The sequence below is a fragment of the Bacillus rossius genome, chromosome 16 (assembly GCF_032445375.1).
Source record: "Bacillus rossius redtenbacheri isolate Brsri chromosome 16, Brsri_v3, whole genome shotgun sequence".
NCBI lineage: Eukaryota > Metazoa > Arthropoda > Insecta > Phasmatodea > Bacillidae > Bacillus > Bacillus rossius.
Window position 1 is genome coordinate 41108019 of NC_086343.1, and position 20806 is coordinate 41128824.

General features: G+C 46.9%; 1 protein-coding gene across 2 annotated transcripts in view; it reads left to right on the forward strand.

Moving 5' to 3' along the window:
• LOC134540407 (resistance to inhibitors of cholinesterase protein 3) overlaps positions 1-20431 on the forward strand; it is a 54205-nt gene extending 33774 nt beyond the window's left edge. The window contains exons 7-11 of one of the 2 annotated variants that reach the window (XM_063383126.1): positions 3865-3951; positions 8507-8582; positions 9913-10014; positions 11762-11859; positions 19317-20431. In XM_063383126.1, the coding sequence (XP_063239196.1) occupies positions 3865-3951; positions 8507-8582; positions 9913-10014; positions 11762-11859; positions 19317-19451 (498 nt within the window). In that variant the 3' untranslated portion in view covers positions 19452-20431. Of the gene's footprint in view, positions 1-3855; positions 5125-8506; positions 8583-9912; positions 10015-11761; positions 11860-19316 lie in introns of both variants that reach the window. The other variant, XM_063383125.1, reaches the window with a different exon arrangement.
• The last annotated feature ends 375 nt before the right edge of the window (positions 20432-20806 follow it).

Consider the following 20806-nt stretch of genomic DNA (forward strand, 5'->3'; position numbering starts at 1 on the left):
GAAGTTCAGTTCTGTCATGCCCAGATGACGTTTGGCCCTTCTACATGTCAGCCCAGGTGCCGCTAGGTGCTCCAGTACGAGTGCGAGGTGGTGCGCATGCTCCTCCCAGTTTTAGGACCAAATGATGTCATCGAGATATGCTGCTGCTAACTGACCGGAGTAGTCCAACACGCGCGTCATCATGTGCTGAAAAGTGGCTGGGGCGTCCTGTAGCCTGAAGGGCATGGCTCAAAACTGGAAGTGGCGTCCGTCAGGAATGGTAAAAGCAGTTTTCTGGCGGTCCTCCGGCCTTATGGGAACCTGCCAGTACCCAGATTTTAAGTTGAGTGATTAGAAGATTTTCGCACTCCTTAGGCCGGCGAGTGTATCGGCAATATTCAGTAAGGGAGGGGGAGAGTTAATTGTCACCTTGTTGATCGGCTTGAAATTGACACAAAAGCGGGCCGTACCATCTTTCTTCACCACCAAAACGATCTGAAAATTGTATGGGCTCTCGCTGGGCTCGATGATACCATCTCTCAGCATCTCGTTGACCTGCGCTAGGATGTACTGCTTGCCTGCGTACCCATAACTGCCGGGTGGGATATACATTGGCTCGTAAGGGTGAGTAGGAATGGCATGTTCCGCAACTGATGTACGCTTAAGGGGGTCTGCGTTCGCGAACATAGCGCTCTGTTGATCAAGTACACTCTGGATAGTGGCCTGCAGTCCGGGAGGGACCCCGTGCTTGAAATCGTTGAGACTGACCTTGTCGGGTGATGGTGGTGTCGGATGTCCGAAGCCGTAGACCGTGCGGCGCCCACGGGTGCCTATGCACAACAGCCCACCATGCACCCTGATATGCGCATCTTGCTGGCAGAGCCATGGCTGGCCCAGGATGATGTCGTCTCGTAGCTCCGCTACCACCATTGTGGTCGTGGACGATCTTTGGTCGCGTACGTCGATGCACAGCGTCGCGACGCCCTGCGTTTGACAGGCATCTCCGACAGTGGCCAGCAGAAGTTGTCTTAGTTGGTGCTTGTACTGCGTCTCCACAACCAGATGGGCAGCAACACAGTTATGAACTGGCTGCGGTGTCAATCAGTGCAAGTACCTCTCGCCCGTTGACTCTTACAGGGATGCGCAGAAGTCTGCCTTCCGCTGCACTGACGTGACCCAGTAGGGGCCTGGCCAGCATCTGTATAGCGTTCACAGTTGTGCCAGCGGGAGGTGAGGGTACTGGAATTACTGTGTCACCCCCCCCTCCTTGGCCGTTTCCTGGCCACAGGTACGTCCTGTCACTGGACCGGAATGCGTTGCGCACGGGACAGTTTTCATGCCAGTGGAGCGTGCCTTTAGGACATGTGTGACATTGTGGTGGTGGGCTTCGCCTATGGTGCTTCGGCGCCAGGTCGGCGGCTTCTGGTCACCTGGCCACCCGGTGTCGCGGTGACCCCTGTCGTGGGGTGCGGGGTAGTACACTAACGCCTGAGTGCTGGTGTCGGCTGGTGTCACTCGTGTAGGTGCCGGGGCAAAGTTGCTGGGTGGTCGCATCGACTCCAGGTCGTGTTATATCGCCCGAGCTATTTGCACGAAGCGCTTTGCGGAGAAGTGGGTCGCTTGCCGTAGGTGTGCGCGTAGCTCTGGGCGCATGAGTTCCACGGCATTACCTTGTATGTCCTCCGGCGCGTGTGTCTGGAGGAGCTGTCTGTACATGCGGATCATCTTCTTTACCATGAATGCCTCTACCATCTCATTGGCCCCTCTTTCCAGGCAGAACAGTTCGGTACGTGCTTTCATCTCAGATCTGGCATCCACGAACCTGGCCTCGAACCATCCCATGAACTCCTCCCATGGCATGTCGATCTAGCTCGTGATGGTCCACCAGGTTTTGACATCGGCCTGCAGGGCATTGCCCGTACGCGTGGCCCACTCTATCTCCGGGATGCCATAACGGCTCAGACTGCTCTGACATGCGCGGATGAACTGCCTCGGGTCGTCACTGGTGAGGCCAGCGAACTCTGGGAGCTCCACGTGCTTCACCGAGATTGGGTACCCCCGGTTCAGCAGACTACTGCCCCTAGGGAGCTGTCCAGCGTGACATGAGCCTGGTGTTCTGGCACGCCCTGCAGACGTACCACGTGTCCGGAGACTCGCCAACTCGGCCGCGACGAGGCACTTTGCATGTCTGAATGCTCTACATTGCCTACACCATAATCCGTCACGTGCTAGTCCGTCACACCCCCCGTTAGTGCACTTGAGGAAGTCTTGGCACGGCCGCCTTGGCCCTGCGGGTGCACTCGTCGGCCCGTGGTTCTAAACATGTGCATGTGTCTGCCCATGTTACCCCCGGTACTGCGCCCACATATCTGGGCTGCGCACACTTTACACAACACATCTTGTCCAGGCTGTACAACATTTCCAACTTTACCGCGCTCACGCTACTGTCCGCCACGGTGGTGTGTGGTAGTAAGGCCGGTGGACTCGACTCTCCTCCCCGCTACATGACCTGTATGGCAGTATAACCCACACACTCCACCTGCAAGTTGTTTACTTCAGTCCCCCTGCTCTCGCCCGGTATGTGGAATGTCTCGGCTGTGCCGAATTCCTGGAAGCGAGCTCCCGGCGAGTTGACAAGTGGAAGGTCGCCACAAGGTCCCGTTAGTCACTCTGCGAGAACATTAGTTCCAGCCTGAACTTTAGATCCCCACACTCTACGCAATGTGCACATTCGAGCGCGAACTTTAGTTCCCCACGCTCCGCGCAACAACCGCACAACTCACGGACTCACGCACAACACAGGTCCCGGTGATTCTGGCTGCTTTTTGTCACGCCCCACCTCTTGGGCTCCAATTTGACATAGTCGGGGGTATTGTTAATGAGACGTACGAGTTTACTGGGCACCACCATGTCAAGGGGCATGGACCCGGCAGAGACACTCGCCTCAGGGCGTGACGTCGCCCGTGTGGACGTGACTCGACCCACTTGCTGCAGTTCTCGGCGTCACCTGGACTTGGCCCGATCTCACCGCCAGGCACACTCTGATGATTAGATGGGTGGGTTCTTAGGGCGTCCCACACACCAGACGTCGAGGAGGCAAACACGTGATCAGGCACTCAAATAACACGCACATGGTAAAACTGAGCTAACTCTCACAGGTGCGTGCGCAGATTGTCCACACTTTTATTTACGAACCCACTTCTACAAGGTAACTCAAATAAACACTCCGCGGTATGTCCGGTTTACGTAGAGTTCAGCTTCCTCTCACGGCGATGGTGAAGAAGAACTGCCGGGAAAAACAAAAGCCTCGCCTCTCGCGCCATCTTTTCGAGGTCCGTGGTGCTCTATCTCCACACTACACTTGCGGCGGGAGGTTTGAATGCTGTGGCTGGAGGGGAAGGTGGGAGGGTACTGGAGTATCGGGCTCGGAGGCTTTGCCCCGGATGATGTCAACGTGAATGATGCTTTGCTCAAAAGAAATGCAATTATTTCTAGGTCTCAATGCATCCTTCTGCTTCAGTTATAATTATCATTTCTGTACGTGTATCATTATGAAATTATAACTTTTGAATGAAATTTACCTAATCTCATTCACATCTGATTAAAAGTTATACTTTTAATGGCACATTAAATCATGAAACTACTTTCATTAATTTTCTGTCAACTCGCCTGAGTACCTACTCGTTTTATGAACTGTAATAATTTTGGTCAGCCGGCTCGATGTGAGACTTCGCTCACGTTTACATCCATCAGGAAGCTGAACATTGACCTCCTCATCACTGAGCGGGCTGGTAGATCTGTGGTGGGATGCCTCGACACCTGACCGTGTACGCTTTAAGTAATTGGTGGCGTGGAACATTTTGAAGATGTGTGTAGGTGTTGCAGGCCGAGAAGGTGGTGCCTGAGGCGGCTGCACCGCCGACGACGGAGCCCGGGGCCGGCGGGGAGCGCGACTCGGCGGAGACAGCTCAGGTACAGGAGGAGGTAGAGGCTGAGGCTGAGGTCCGGCCGGAGGGACCGGGGGGAAGCAGCAGCGCGCAGGTGCAGGTGGTCAACATGGAGCTGACGGCCAGCTGCGAGGGCGGCCAGCGCTGGAGCCGCCCCGCCACCCCGGTGCCCCGCCCCGCCACCCCGGTGCCCCCCACCCCCTCCCCCGAGCCGCCCGCCATCTTCCTGGAGGGCGCGCTGCCCTCGCAGTCGCAGCTGCTGGTCGCGGACTCGGCCACGCGGGCGGTGCTCTCTGACGACGAGGACGCCCCGGTCGTGCTCAGCGGGAAGATGACGCTGTCCCTCATCGGGCTGGACCACGACCAGCACCCCGAGCTGGACTGCGAGGGCGACGCTGCCCCGCGTGTGTCCGAGCAGGCCAGCGCTGCCGGACCACCGACACACGGTGCTGACGAGACGGACGTACTCACGCCAGACCAGTGGGAGGCACGATGGAGCGAGGTGGAAGAGGACTGGGAGGTAGAGAAAGAAAACGAGGACAAAGAGTTTGAAGCAGAGAGGGAATACGTCGAAGAGAAGGAAAAAGGCAAACATGAAGCAGTGACTGAGAAAGAGGAATGTATGGGTAAGGAATTTGAAGCAGAGAAGGAGAAAACGCAGATGCAGGATAAATTGAAAGACGAGGAATTGAAGGTGGAACTGGAAGTTGAAAAAGAAGAATTAGAAGCAGAGACTGAAGATGTGGTTGGAGAGTTGGAATTATTAGACATGGAATTAAAAACAAAAAATTATAATAAGGAAGAAGATTTCGAAGATAAGGAATTTGAAATAGAAAAAACAGACTTACAAGTACAGGATGATAAATCAAAGGAAGAAAAAGAAATGAAAATAGAACTTGGGCTAGATTTAGAAAAAGAAAAAGTGGAGGGAAATTTAAAAGCAGAGGTTGAAGATGTGGTAAAGGAGCTGAAGGTCTCAGAAGTGGAAGTCAGAAAGGAAGCAGTAAACGATGGAGATGAACTCCTGGGTGAGAGAGCTGAAGCAGAGAAGGAAGAGGTAGGAGAGGAGGAAATGGAGGATGAAGAAGAGCTGGAAGAAGTAGAAGAGGAGTATGAGGATGAGCCAGTTGCCACCGAGCCCACCAGGAGGAGACAGGATGTGTTGACAGGCGTGTCGTCGGAGGACGACTCTCTGCAGGTGCATATCAGTTGTGTTTCCTCCCCCCCCCTCCTCCCCGTGCACTGTGTCCGCAACTAACCAGCTAACACACAACATCCGACACAAAGCTACCTTTAACCATCCTGCTACCTGCCACTTACGGAAGGAGTGTTTTTTTAGAAAATGATAGGTTTATTGTCACTAATCCTAATGTTTAATCATTGACATAATTTTATTTGCAGTGTGTGTACTAACATTCAGATTTTCTTATTTATTAGTGTTCATGTCTTTGTTATTGTTCATTACAGTGTGATGTGTGATGTGTGATGTGTGATGCTAATGGAAAATTTGGTAATACTCTAACATCACAGCTTTTTGGAACGGAAAGAAGAAAAAATTGGAGAACATTGTTTTCACACACTAGACACGTCCCTAAATTTACCCTGAAGGGATAGTTTCTTAATTCATACTGGTTCGTGAAAAAAAATCACAGTTTAAAGCTTACATTACAGTACCTGTGTTTTCATAACTGTCGCCGCCATTCATTGTTACCCGCGATCGTGTATCTGTTTGCTTAGCATAGCTGTAGCCAACTATGAAGAATAAAAAAATAAGCTAATTCTTACATTTCATATATTGAAGTTTATCCCTGGATCCTGATGGCTTGATCCTGTCATACATGATGCTTGCTGTTTTAATTCTGTACGTCGGAAGATCCTGCACATGAAAAAAAAATTGTCCTATAATAATGAATTATGATCTTAAGTTGAATAAAAAGGATTTTTTTTTCAGCCTATAATCATAATTCTTTCTTATTGTACAATTTCTTTCATGTGCAGGAAATTCATAGGATGTGTAATTGCTGGCCATGATTTATGCTGCAACTGGCTCTTGGGGAAAAGTGTGCATGCTAATTATCAATTTTCCGGACAAACAAGTACTTGCATTATGCAAAATCCACGTATTCTTACAAGCATTGCTATTTCTGACTACATTTTTCTAGTCGCCGTAGTTGCATGTTATGCATTTTCAACTGCTCAGTCATACGTGTCTATTTTAAACTAAGTTAATAACAAGTTGCGACTCTCGTTAAAAGTCAACGTTTACTATTTGAACTTTCACAGAGCTGTAACAAGCTGCCCATCTCGATAAGACAGCACAGTACAGCTTGGCATGAGACAGTGTCGACTGGTGTGAGACGTGACTATAAAACAATAGGTTCTCATTAATATATTAAATAACGGATGATTTTCTTCCGATGCTGTTTAAAGGTTTTCTGGAGACATTAAAGAACACATCGCCAACTAAAATTAAAATATTGCCAATAGGATATTCCTTTTTTGACGTGATAACGTCTTATAAATTGATTAACGCCGGCTGCACGCACGAAAAATTGTCATGTTTTGCCAGAGCCGAGCGTGCAAGAACCAGCCAACCACCTTGCGAGAAAATCTTCAATAACATCAAACAGGTTAAGCCGGGCTTTTTAACTAATTTTACGTGATTATATTTAAACAAATTATTTAAATGAAATTTGCAAAACAGTAAATAATATTTGAAAATTAAAAAGTATGCAATTTTTCATCAAAGTTTTCTTATGACGTTATCATGTAAAATTATCATCCGTAAACCGACTTTACAGACAACCCCCTTTTTTTAAAATTATGTTTAACACACAGAATGAAAAGCAACTTACGTCATGATAAGGTTTGCAAAAATAAGTGATGTTTTGTCCTACCTCAATTCTTAAAGAAATACAAAATACAGCCCTAAAGGATTGCTTAAGTGATGTGGGTGTGTGCATCGCAGGTGGGCAACCAGTAAAGCATAGTTGCTTTCAGGGCTGTGTACAGTGTAAAACATAGTGGTAATGGCTTCTCTACTCAGCTTGCGGACACAATCGCACGACAACACAGCCTCACCAGTCGAGTCAGTGGACACCAACTCTTCTACGTCGAGTCGCAGACAGCACGACATTGGGCTGAGGAGCGCTGTTCACTTTAGCGGAGCGTGCTGGACAAGCACATGAGCCGTGTCGTGCCGTGCCATGCCGTGCAGTCAGGTGTCCACGTTGTGTGCCTTGCTTATTTATAGTACTGTAGTGAACTGCGACCAAGTACATTGCATCGCTCATTTACTTCCCCCCTCCCCTATGCTACCCTGGTTGTTACCTGCAGGGCGTTTGGGGGGCTATCTTATTTACAGATCGAGGTAGGACAAAATGTCAATATTTTTGTATGTCACGATTCCTACCAAGACGAATTCCCTACGTAAATCCGTAACATATGTTTCGGTACATTCTTGTATGTAATGCAAGGTAAGGAATTGTGGTCTCTAGTACATACTTGGAACCAATGAAACTTAACAATTTATTTTGTTGCACTTTCATTGTGTAACTTTTAAATTAGGGTTGGGGCATTACAGCTAATATGAATGTTTTGTAATCGCTTTCTAACAGATATTCCTGTAGCATTGGAGTGTATTTCAACTTACCCTCTTTTATCTCATAACCATCGCACTGGCATAATCGTCGCACCTATATTTTAGGTCAATAAATTTGGTTAAAAAAAACTTCTCGCTTAAACGTTGCATGTTGTTTTTGGTCCTGCTATTAGATTCTGAGTGCTTTGTGTAGGAATTATTTCCATATAAAACGATGTATTTTAAAGTATAGTTCTAATATTTATTCAGAAATTACCGCTTAATTATTTAAATAACGGAAATACGAAGTTGTCTAATGTGTACATTTTCTTTTAAAAACGTTATAAACTTAATCTTTATTTCTGCGTCGCCGCGGTGTACCGCTTATAAAAATGTAGCCAGCGCTAGTTGGCATCACTCATGTTTGGTTATGTTGCTTCCCATATTGAGCGTGCACATGTAGTCGAATATCGATATCTCGCTGATTCATGCAACGTTAATTCTCTGTCTAGAGCCGAATTAACTACATTTGATGGCCTACACTCTTTCGTGGTAAGCGTGTACTACGACGATTGTTATGCATTCCGACTCACGTTCGCGTCACAGTTTTGGTTTTTCTATTTACAGTTGAAGAAAGGTTTTTGTTACATGACTTATTAATTTAAATTGTTTGGCGTGCACTTGTATACTCCACTTTTAAATAAACGTAATTTCCACGAATGGGTTTTGTTTTTATGAATAACTTTACCTAACAAAAATTTTTTTTTTCGCTTAAACATTGCACCTCTACTTTTCAGACTTGATTTTAGTATAAAATGTGCGACGATTATGCGATAAAACACGGTAAAAATAGCCTATAGTATGCAATGTGTTAGAACGATTAATTTGATGTATTGACTACCCAACACCTTGGCTGAAACAAAATATTTTATGTAATGCACCATATGAGTAGTTTTGCTACACAGAGGTGTGAGTAGTTCAGCGTGGGCTCTGTTCGCAGACAGCCAAGGAGACTGCGAGTGAAGCAGTGGACGAGCAGGAAGAAGATGAAGAGGAGGTGGAGGAAGTGGACGAAGGTAAGTCTAGTGTTGTGTTTGCTTGCTGCAGTTGTGCCCGTTCGTGGGGTCTTCTTGCAGCAGTGATCGCCAGCACGGTTTCATACAGTTGATTCATTAAGTAGATGTCATCAGCGATGCAGTATTCAAGGGTACAAAGCTCGCAAAGGCCAAGAACCCTGTATCTGCACCTCAAAGGTACATATATGACTGGTGATTCATTCCACGTCTGGAACAAGTCACCAACACCAAGTATTATAGCTTGAAAAACGTGCCCCTCGACATCAGCAGCTGGGAAGCACTTGCTTTTCACGCCCAGCATCTACCATCTGTCCGGTGGACGAGTTCTCTGCTTCAAAGCTGCAGATTATGGCAGTGCTAGGAGCCACTAGTGGCACACCTGGCACAGCCTCCACACAATGCATGGGGAGAGATTATGTTCACTCAACCCTGTGAACACCATGCAGGTGCATCTGCTGAGATCCTTGTATAGAGTCATCCAAGGTACCCCACTGGTGCTGTGTGTGGGACCTTGCTGGGAGCTGAGCATCTCCGGACTCCCCCAGCACAGCACTGCCTGCTGCCTCCCAGGGTCTAACCAGGGTCCTTGCCGACACATGGCACTGTTTATCGGGAGCTGAGTATCTCCGGGCTTTCCCCATCATAGCACTGCCTACCCATGCACGAGTCGGGGAGAACCCTGTTACAAGGCCAAGGCCGTTCTGTGATCCTTAAAACAGGGTGTCTGCAGGTATCAAAAGTCACGAAAAAGTATAGTAATTGTGACTGATCACGAATTAAAAAGAAACTGTGCTGGAAGTCCCGAAACTTTAGTTTGTAGCAACGTTTCCCTAACATGCTTTTTATTTTTTCCCCCACTTCAGTTTTTAGTCACACTTTAAAATAGTCTATTATAAGTAGGAGACTGTTCATTAAAAATAATCATATGCTTGTCCAGAATAGATGAATTTTATTTTGTGATTAATTTTTGCTTATACATACTAAGATTACCCTCAGAAATAAATAGTTGTAAGTTAAATGTCCTGGAAAGTTCCTGATGTTTTACCAGATTTTTGTAGACATATTGTATAAGATTCATGGCAGTAGCTGCTGTTAACCAAGGAAGGCCACAGAAATGAATCCGTGGAACACCAATGAGGCTTGTATCCCATTGCCATTCAATCCAGGGCTTTGGGCCACTGTGGCCTGGAGAGCCAGGTGGTCAGCAATTACAGCCAGCCGGGAGTGTGAGGAAGTCGCGGGTTCTCCAGTTGACAGGCTCTAGGAGGCAGGATGCCGGGATGGGCAGATCCTGACACTGCAAGTGAGCTTGCTGTGCATGTGTTTGCAGACGGAGAGGACATCATACCGCCCCCGCCGCTCAGCAATGCCGTGAACTGCGCAGACGAGGCGCCCACCACCACCGTCACCACCACCACCAACTACACGACAGGTGTGCGAGATTGCTACAGATGCTTGTTCCCGTTTGCCACCGTCGCTGGTTGTGACAATGTATTTGCTGTATTAGTCTGAATATAGTCCTACCTTTTTTGCTCTTTTCGGCTATTTTCAAACCAAGTGTGTATCTAAAATCACACAGTCCAAAAAAAAATGTGATTGGTATTCATGCGTATTTATCTGTATCTATATGAAGTATTATAGAAGGGAATACACACACATACATATACATACATACATACATACATACATACATACACCCACAAATATATATATATATATATATATATATATATATATATATATATATATATATATATATATATATATATATTGTCACGGTCTGAAAATTTCATTACTTTTTTTTTCTTAAATTTATTTTACTTTTGTTTCTCGTTAGGTTAACGTGTTGGTGTACGTGCGCGTTTCCAGGCTCGGCCGGTTGATTTCGACACATGGGTAGTGGAATATAGGTTGCTGCGACGTTAGTTTGCAGGCACCGCGGGCTTTTGCGAGGTTGCGTGGTTTGCTAATTCTCGCGGGTCGCTGGCCAGGGCCCGCCGAGAGGTTGCAACACGCCGTTCCAGAAAAACCCGCTGTGTAACGTCGATTTTGTTTGTCTCTGTCATTTTCAGCTTCGTGTACTCGTTTCGAGGACTCTGTCCTGATTAGTGTTGCCATCTTGCGTCCGAATTTGGAAACGTAGGCAGAAACAATCGAACAGCGCAGGAGGGGGAGGGAGAGCTCGCTCGCGCCTGCGCAGAAGGAATTGTCGACTTCGCTTGTTTCTGTTTTTCCTTGCGGGAGGGAGGGACAGCCATTTTCCCCGTGGCTAAGTTTTCCCGGTGTTGGTGTTTTTTTTTTTGGAGTGGCCTAGTTTTGTAGTTAAAACCTCCTTCCAGGGAGGGACCGGGGCTTTTTGCCTGGGGACCTCTCTGGAAGCCGGGTCCACGTCGGTTTGAAACAACTTTTCTCCGTCTCCAGTCAGAGGGTAAGTGGTTAGCCATGGCTCGTCCGCTACGATCATTTCTCGGGCGGTCTTCGTCCCGATTCTAAATTCAATGTGGTAATTTAAAGTAACGTAGTTCTTAGTATGATCTTTTATTTTTTTTTAATGTGATTTAAATGTAAACAGACGAGGTACCTGGTTGGTGCGAGCAGATATGTGCTGGGTTGTAGTACAATTAATCCGAGTGGGTGCTAATGGCTAGAGGGCAGCCATGTTGTGTAGTATAGCGTGATTAATTCATTAATCTCTTTGTTAAATTATTTATTATTAATTTGTTTGATAAATATTTGTTTAATTATTGTTATCCTAGTGAATAAAATCTGTGCTTGAATGGATTAATAATGTTTCTTTTCAGTGCATAAATCGTTCCCTACACTCCCTGTATGGGGAGAAGACTTGATCTCTAGTACCTCGAATCTGCCTACCTACCCCCCCCCCCCCCCCACATGTTATAGGTTATTTATTGTTTTGTGTATAGGTGTACGTGGGACGTCTGACGGAGTCACGTCACAAGATATATATATATATATATATATATATATATATATAATGCTGGTTTAAAAATGATAGATAGACAGGAAGACCTATACTGAAGGTTCACTGTTTTCGAACCTTCTTGTCCTGTGTTTGCTTTAAAAATGTTCCCTTTTGTTGGCGGGAATGACAGATTATTTATAAGTGTGTGGGGGATGATGCAGTGAGGGCAGAGCGTGACGGAGCTGTGTACTTGCAGCGAGCGCGGCGGCCGAGGCCACCAGCACCGCGGGCCCCGAGGAGACGGCCGCCGACCTGTCCGCCCTGGAGTCCATCGACCCCGACGACCCCGACGACGTGAGTCCGAGCGTGAAGTGCTCACACACTCTCTACATCTTGGCTGGGAGAGATCATGGGGACTGTCAACACAAGTGAAAACTTAAAACTTTGTTTTTAAATGTGTAATATCACATCATTTCTACGTCAAATGTACGTAAGAAAATGATTTTGGTATTATATCAGTACGATGTCCGCATGATATAATTTATCCTTACATCATTTTTTTAGTTACAACAGATGTCAGTGGTATGTCATAATTACGTAAAAATTCATTACCCAGCTATGACTTACCAGTGATGTCTGACCTAGGTCATGTATTCACGTGGTCAATTAACTTCACTTACTGCTACTACAGCATGTCGGTGATGCGAACTCACAAGATTTTACCCATCCAAAAAAGAGTCCAACACACACATGATACAGTCGAGTATGTACAATGTATTACTGTACATATGCGTATACATGTACACAGGCCGCTGCGATTCGCCAGTCTGGCGCAACACGTCACTAGCATGTCGGTGACTCTAACCCATCAGTTTTGCCCCTACCAAAAATCATTCAATGTGGCTAAAGAAGTTTTCACTTCAAAAATTGTAGAAGCAATTTTGTATGAGTTATCGAGCTGTGAAATCCAGAAAGCAACCATATAGTGGGTGACCTTGATGCAATTACTCTGGCATGCATTATACTTATAAGTCTTGATGTAAGCTTTTGGACATACGCCATTGCTAAGCACATGTATGTCTGTAGAAGAAAACTAAAAAAAAACTAAAAAATACTCAAAAGACAAAAAAACAAAAATGAAGCAAAAAATTGCTGTTTTCAACTCGATATAAACACCACATAATATTCAATAACAGGAATATTGTCAACAAACAAAGAAAAATAAAGAAAAATGGACTAAGAGAACGAAAAACCCCCCACAAATGATGACAGCACAAAAATATTGAACCCAAAAAAATTCAGCTCAACAGTTTGAAAGCCTATAAGCTTAGAGGCGAGGAGGGCCATAACATGGCTGGGACTACGGAAAGGTGTTTGGGAGCAGGTTTAATTACTTGAAATACATTATATCAATTTACGATGTACGTTTGCATTTAATTAGGCCATAAATAATTACTGACGAACAGTAAGACAGCAAGACAGACTATGTTTACATTTAAGTTTCAATTAATTAGTAACATTAAAAATTGACAAGGAACATACACTACGAATTATTTAGGTGGACGAGCCATCCATCAAGGCCAAGAAAAACGCAAGTGACACCTGCTTAACAGTGCGTGGTCCCTATACGGACCATCAAAAGGGGCGTTTTGTCCACACAAGACAGACACCTCAAATACATAAATGTTACATTAAATGAGAATTCAAAGGTAAAAATACGTGAACAACAAAATAATGCGCGCAAGAGAGTTACATGCTGTTACAATAAATTACTTTACGTACGTTTTACGTACGTCGACGCCTCAGGGGAGAACAGTTACTACAAGTTGAAAGTTAAGATCATTAAGTTAATTAAGTTAATCCAAACATAATTTTCAAGGTGGCGACCGAAAGGAAATTTAAACAAGACAGCCTATTATTTCACTTTACATTAGGGCAAGGGCCACCGCCTCACTCGCAAAAAGGAATAACACTTATATTCTTTTCCCCCGAGGTCGCTCTCGCACGTCGTTACAATTAGACTAACAGACTACATTCCGAATTAAACAGACAATGTAGCTACTCAAGCTACTGAAATAGACCAGACGAAACGAGACAAGCAAACCAAGCTAACAAGACCGAATTACAACCTGACAGCAGCTTATATTAAATTGGCGCGGCACAGCGCGCATGCGCCAACCCCAGGAGGGGAGGCGAGGAGCAAGCAAACACACACTAGGAGGGGGAAGGAGGGAGGGGAAGATGCGCCGACGCGCAAAGTTTGATGGTAGCGGACCTGACCGCTACAAGTTGAAACGAGACAAAAACACGACAAAACGAAAAGACGAAACAAACACAATAGTTTTCCAAAACTGTTTCTGTTTTATGTCTTGGAAAACTGTTGTGTTTGTTTCGTTTTTTCGTTTTGTCGTGTTTTTGTCTCGTTTCAACTGTTGAGCTGAATTTTTTTGGGTTCAATTTTTTTGTGTTATCATTTGTGGAGGTTTTTTCGTTCTTAGTCCATTTTTCTTTGTTTTTCTTTGTTGACAATATTTCTATGGAATATTATGTGGTGTTTATATCCTGTTGACAACAGCAATTTTTTGCTTAATTTGTGTTTTTTGTCTTTAGGGTATTTTTTAGTTTTCTTCTACAGACATAAATGTGCTTAGCAATGGCGTATGTCCAAAAGCTTACATCAAGTCATGCACTCCCATTGCACAAATCTTTGAAAGATAATACTTATAAGTATTGCCTGATTCTTTTCAGATGGTAAATAACAAGTTTCTTCGGTTATGACGTTTTAGTAATGTCAGGTGGCATTGAAGGGATTGAAATCAATAGCAAATAACTGTGATTTGAATCAAGATTTGATTGATGGAAATGGCGACAAAGCTTTATTTACTTCCCAGAAATTGGTTGTTAGTTTTCAGACAACATTTTATGCTTGTGCAGGTATACAGGTATCTTAACTAAGTAAAACCATTTGTTACTTAAAGTAATTTTACAGCTACTTAATCCTGGTAAACAGGGATGGCTGATTTAAACCGTGGTTTAAATCAAGTGGTTTTTATTAAAAAATAATTTTCTTGAAAGTATTTGTAAATAGAACATCTGAAAAAATTTTAATGCTAGGTCTTAGTCCATAACAATAGTTTGCTCATTAATCTTTCTTTTGATTCAAGGGAACAAATAATTATATACTAATCAAGATCTTTTAATTTAAATTATACTCAGCTATATACTCCTCTAAATTTAATTAATAAGTAAATTGTATTTGAAGGTGTAAAAAAAATTTATTAAATTTAAAAAAAAAATTCTTATTTTGTGGGAAATCCCTGACTAATGTAAATCCCCTTTCTGTGGTTAAGTCCCTGTCAGATGTGCAGATTTGCTGGACTTCAGTTTTTTGATGTTATAATTTTTCTGTTTCAACATGTAATAAAAGAAACCTGCTGGTACATAAACATTTACTATGAAGCGACCTTTTTCAAGAGACCAATGAATTCAAACAAAATAATCTGGTTTATTTTTTGTTGTGTGAGTATTTTTATAGGCGATCCATGAAAATCATACTTTTCTGAGCTTGACTCTAATGTCTCAAAACATGTAATAAACTTTTTTATAAATTGTTAGTTTGTGGTTGCTTGGGTGGTTGGGTGGTTGGATGGTTGGGTGGTTGTGTGGTTGGGTCATTAGCCTCCCACCGGTGTGGTCCAGCGGGGTGGACATTGCCTCTCCTCTCACGCGGTGTCGCTTACTGCCGTGACGCCGGCAGACGGGACTGTGGCTGCAGAGGACCCGTGTTCCAGTCTCGATCTGCCATACCTGCCCACAGTTACACAGGTTCCTTACACTAAGCAGTGGTTCTCAAACTATTTGTAGCTGCACAATATACAAATTTCTGAGAAATGTAAAATAATAGCAGTCAAATAATGCAGAATGTTTATAACTCTCGCCTCCCATCTAGGTTGTCGGGGTTTGATTCCTGGCCGTGTCGAACCCAACTGTTCGCAAGTAGGGGAACGTGCCGGGTGTTGCCGTGGCTAGTGGGTTTTCTCAGGGTTTTCCCGTTACCCCCTCCACTTCATTCCGTCGCTGCGCCACACCAATCTCCTCTCCCCTCACGCACTCTCCAGGCTGGGCGGAACGACAGGTCTGTCCCTCGGGTAGGGCGTTTTGTCTTCTGTGAGCGTCAGCAGCATTCCATTCATGTCAATCCTGCCTTAGGCAGGAAACTACAGGCCGAGTTTCATTTCCATTACAAGGAAAAAATAAAGCAATAAAAAATAAAAAAGAATAATAAGTTATTTCAGGCACTGTTTTCTAACTGTAAGAGCAACTGCAGAACCATACGTAACTAAATCACTGTTTCAGCAAAATCTGTAGAATCATTAAAACAAACCCTTACTAATGATATGTTAACACAAGGAACTGTATATTCTAATGAAATAGTATAATAGAGTAAATATATTTATTTTTATACTGTAAAACACGTTACACTGGCATACCGCAGGGTGCACCTGGGTATCTTCTAGACACCGGGGCACACACTTTGAGAACCACTGGACTTGGCCGTAGCCGTGGCCGTTTCCATTCTTTACTTCCTCAAACTGCGAGAGTTGAGCGTGACCTCCGGCCAATACTCTGATGACCACTCCTAGGGGTTGTTGGATTCCTGAATGTCTCCTGTATAAAGTGCAGACGTAAGTCAGTTGAAATCATCTCCGGTCCAGCGTGGGAAGATGAGAAGCCTAGGAGAGTGTGTGTGACGTGGGGGGTTTGTCCAGGAGCTGGGCGATGAGGAGGAGGTGTGGAACGGAGACGTGGACTCGGAGGAGGAGGAGGAGGAGAGCAGCGACGAGGGGCTAAGACGGGGGCAGAAGGTGATGTGGGGGGTTGTGTCCAGGAGCTAGGCGATGAGGAGGAGGTGTGGAATGGAGACGTGGACTCTGAAGAGGAGGAGGAGGAGGAGGAGGAGGAGGAGAGCAGCGAGGAGGGGCCAAGTGGGGGGTGATGGTGATGTGGGGGCTTGTGTCCAGGAGCTGGGCGATGAGGAGGAGGTGTGGAACGGAGACGTGGACTCGGAGGAGAAGAGCAGTGCGAAGGGGCTAAGTGGGGGCAGATGGTGATGTGGGGGGTTGTGTGCAGGAGCTGGGCGATGAGGTGGAGGAGGTGTGGAACGGAGACGTGGACTCGGAGGAGGAGGAGGAGGAGGAGGAGGAGGAGGAGAGCAGCGAGGAGGGGCCAAGTGGGGGGCAGATGGTGATGTGGGGGGTTGTGTGCAGGAGCTGGGCGATGAGGAGGAGGTGTGGAACGGAGACGTGGACTCGGAGGAGGAGGAGGAGGAGGAGGAGGAGGAGAGCAGCGAGGAGGGGCCAAGTGGGGGGCAGATGGTGATGTGGGGGGGTTGTGTGCTGGAGCTGGGCGATGAGGAGGAGGTGTGGAACGGAGACGTGGACTCGGAGGAGGAGGAGGAGGAGGAGGAGGAGGAGGAGGAGGAGGAGGAGGAGGAGGAGGAGAGCAGAGCAGCGAGGAGGGGCCAAGTGGGGGGCAGATGGTGATGTGGGGGGTTGTGTGCAGGAGCTGGGCGATGAGGAGGAGGTGTGGAACGGAGACGTGGACTCGGAGGAGGAGGAGGAGGAGGAGGAGGAGGAGAGCAGCGAGGAGGGGCCAAGTGGGGGGCAGATGGTGATGTGGGGGGGTTGTGTGCTGGAGCTGGGCGATGAGGAGGAGGTGTGGAACGGAGACGTGGACTCGGAGGAGGAGGAGGAGGAGAGCAGCGAGGAGGGGCCAAGTGGGGGGCAGATGGTGATGTGGGGGCTTGTGTCCAGGAGCTGGGCGATGAGGAGGAGGTGTGGAACGGAGACGTGGACTCGGAGGAGGAGGAGGAGGAGGAGGAGGAGGAGGAGGAGGAGGAGAGCAGAGCAGCGAGGAGGGGCCAAGTGGGGGGCAGATGGTGATGTGGGGGCTTGTGTCCAGGAGCTGGGCGATGAGGAGGAGGTGTGGAACGGAGACGTGGACTATGAGCAGTAGGAGGAGAGCAGCAAGGAGGGGCTAAGTGGGGGGCAGATGGTGATGTGGGGGGTTGTGTCCAGGAGCTGGGCGATGAGGAGGAGGTGTGGAACGGAGACGTGGACTCGGAGGAGGAGGAGGAGGAGAGCAGCGAGGAGGGGCTAAGTGGGGGGCAGATGGTGATGTGGGGGGTTGTGTGCAGGAGCTGGGCGATGAGGAGGAGGTGTGGAACGGAGACGTGGACTCGGAGGAGGAGGAGGAGAGCAGGGAGGAGTGGCCAAGTGGGGGGCAGATGGAGATGTGGGGGGTTGTGTGCAGGAGCTGGGCAGTGAGGAGGAGTTGTGGAACGGAGACGTGGACTCGGAGGAGGAGGAGGAGAGCAGCGAGGAGGGGCTAAGTGGGGGGCAGATGGTGATGTGGGGGGTTGTGTGCAGGAGCTGGGCGATGAGGAGGTGTGGAACGGAGACGTGGACTCGGAGGAGGAGGAGGAGAGCAGCAAGGAGTGGCCAAGTGGGGGGCAGATGGTGATGTGGGGGGTTGTGTGCAGGAGCTGGGCAGTGAGGAGGAGTTGTGGAACGGAGACGTGGACTCGGAGGAGGAGGAGGAGAGCAGCGAGGAGGGGCTAAGTGGGGGGCAGATGGTGATGTGAGGGGTTGTGTCCAGGAGCTGGGCGATGAGGAGGAGGTGTGGTACGGAGACGTGGACTCGGAGAAGGAGGAGAGCAGCGAGGAGTGGCCAAGTGGGGGGCAGATGGTGATGTGGGGGGTTGAGTGCAGGAGCTGGGCGATGAGGAGGAGGTGTGGAACGGAGATGTGGACTCGGAGGAGGAGGAGGAGGAGGAGGAGAGCAGCGAGGAGTGGCCAAGTGTGGGGCAGATGGTGATGTGGGGGGGTTGTGTGCTGGAGCTGGGCGATGAGGAGGAGGTGTGGAACGGAGATGTGGACTCGGAGGAGGAGGAGGAGAGCAGCGAGGAGTGGCCAAGTGGGGGGCAGATGGTGATTTGGGGGGTTGTGTGCAGGAGCTGGGTGATGAGGAGGAGGTGTGGAACGGAGACGTGGACTCGGAGGAGGAGGAGGAGAGCAGCAAGGAGTGGCCAAGTGGGGGGCAGATGGTGATGTGGGGGGTTGTGTGCAGGAGCTGGGCGATGAGGAGGAGGTGTGGAACGGACACGTGGACTCGGAGGAGAAGAGCAGCGAGGAGGGGCTAAGTGGGGGGCAGATGGTGATGTGGGGGGTTGTGTTCAGGAGCTGGGCAGTGAGGAGGAGTTGTGGAATGGAGACGTGGACTCGGAGGAGGAGGAGGAGAGCAGCGAGGAGGGGCTAAGTGGGGGGCAGATGGTAATGTGGGGGGTTGTGTCCAGGAGCTGGGCGATGAGGAGGAGGTGTGGAATGGAAACTTGATCTCTGAGGAGGAAGAAAGCATCGAGGACGGGCTAAGTGGGGGGCAGATGGTGATGTGTGGGGTTGTGTCCAGGAGCTGGGCGATGAGGAGGAGGTGTGGAACGGAGACGTGGACTCGGAGGAGGAGGAGGAGAGCAGCGAGGAGGGGCCAAGTGGGGGGCAGATGGTGATGTGGGGGGTTGTGTGCAGGAGCTGGGCGATGAGGAGGAGGTGTGGAACGGAGATGTGGACTCGGAGGAGGAGGAGGAGAGCAGCGAGGAGGGGCTAAGTGGGGGGCAGATGGTGAAGTGGGGGGTTGTGTCCAGGAGCTGGGCGATGAGGAGGTGTGGAACTGAGACGTGGACTCGGTGGAGGAGGAGGAGAGCAGCGAGGATGGGCCAAGTGGGGGTAGATGGTGATGTGGGGTGTTGTGTCCAGGAGCTGGGCGATGAGGAGGAGGTGTGGAACGGGGATATGGACTCGGAGGAGGAGGAGGAGAGCAGCGAGGAGGAGGAGGTCGGCCCGCACGTGGCGGCGAGCGCACAGACGCCGCACCGCCAGCACGACCGCTGAGCCCCAGCACCTCCGTGTGGGGCCAGACAGCCCGTGCATGCGTCACACAGTCCTGCACAACTCATTATAGACACTGAAATGACATTGCTTCTTTTTTGTACAAGGCCTCTTAGAAATATTATGTAACTTTTCATTACCAGTTAATTATTTTTATTGTTATATCTAACAAAGAGCTAGTTGTGATAAGGCCTCTTGTCTAACCTGCAAATATTTATTTGGTGTCAGAAATATGTAATGAGGTTATTTTTTTAAAAATTTGGTTTTAAACTTTGCTCACTGAAATAAGTTAGAGAAAAATATGTATTATGCATTTTTGATGCATGTGTTTAAAATAATTATATCTCAAAATTGAAATAATATTTGATAAAAAGAGGTTAAAATGTATATTTATAAATACAAATCTGGTTTTGCTGAAAACAACCATTTTGTTATGCAGAGGTTCAGTGCATTGAAATGTTGTACTTATTTTTTATTACCATTGTGTACTATATCTGTCAACAGGCATTGTCTTCTCTATGTTCTTTGATGAAGGCCTAAAGTTTCGTATTGTCGACAAGACTGCCTTATGATAAAGTAGAGGTTTTATTGTAGAGGAAGCTTCATGACTGATGTTGAGAGTTTCTGTCAACCAAGAAATGGGCAGTCACGGACATTGGGGCAGAAGCAGTGTCTAATGTTCCTCTTGTCCACCAGTCGAAAGGTACTTACTTGTGTACGCAGCTTTTCCTACCAATGGGAAGTGTTCCAACACCCTTGTGTGTAGCTCCGCCCCTACGCAGTTACGTCCGAGTAGTCTCACGAATGGAAATGACATATGTTCCAGTTGTATGTACACTTATATTGTGATAGTTTGTGCACCTTTGTAGTGTTGTACATGCTTGTTGTTTACACTATAATCAGTATGTAACCCTTTATATTATATTCTTACTACCCTGACTTTATGTAACTTAAATCTCTTAATAAAATTGATTAACATCTGACATGAAAGTCTTTTGTGTTTCATAAAAAAATTTAAATAGAAAACAAATAGTGGTGAACTTAAATACCTAGTATGGTTGCATATCACCTATGACATGGCATTTAATATTTAGGTTACAATTTAAAGTTACAGTGAATAAATAAGCAATTTTTAAAAATGAAATGTTTTGAGTATCATTGAAAAAATAGCTATTTTTTTGGACAAAGGATTTTATTTTTTGTTTAAATTAAGAAAAAAAAATGTGTGTGTGTATATTGTGTAATTCCAACGTTTGCTTCATGAACAAAATCATATCAACAAAATGTAAGGGCCAATAGAATATTAACGTTTTTTTTTTTTTTTTTTTTTTTTTTTTTTTTTTTTTTTTTTTTTTTTT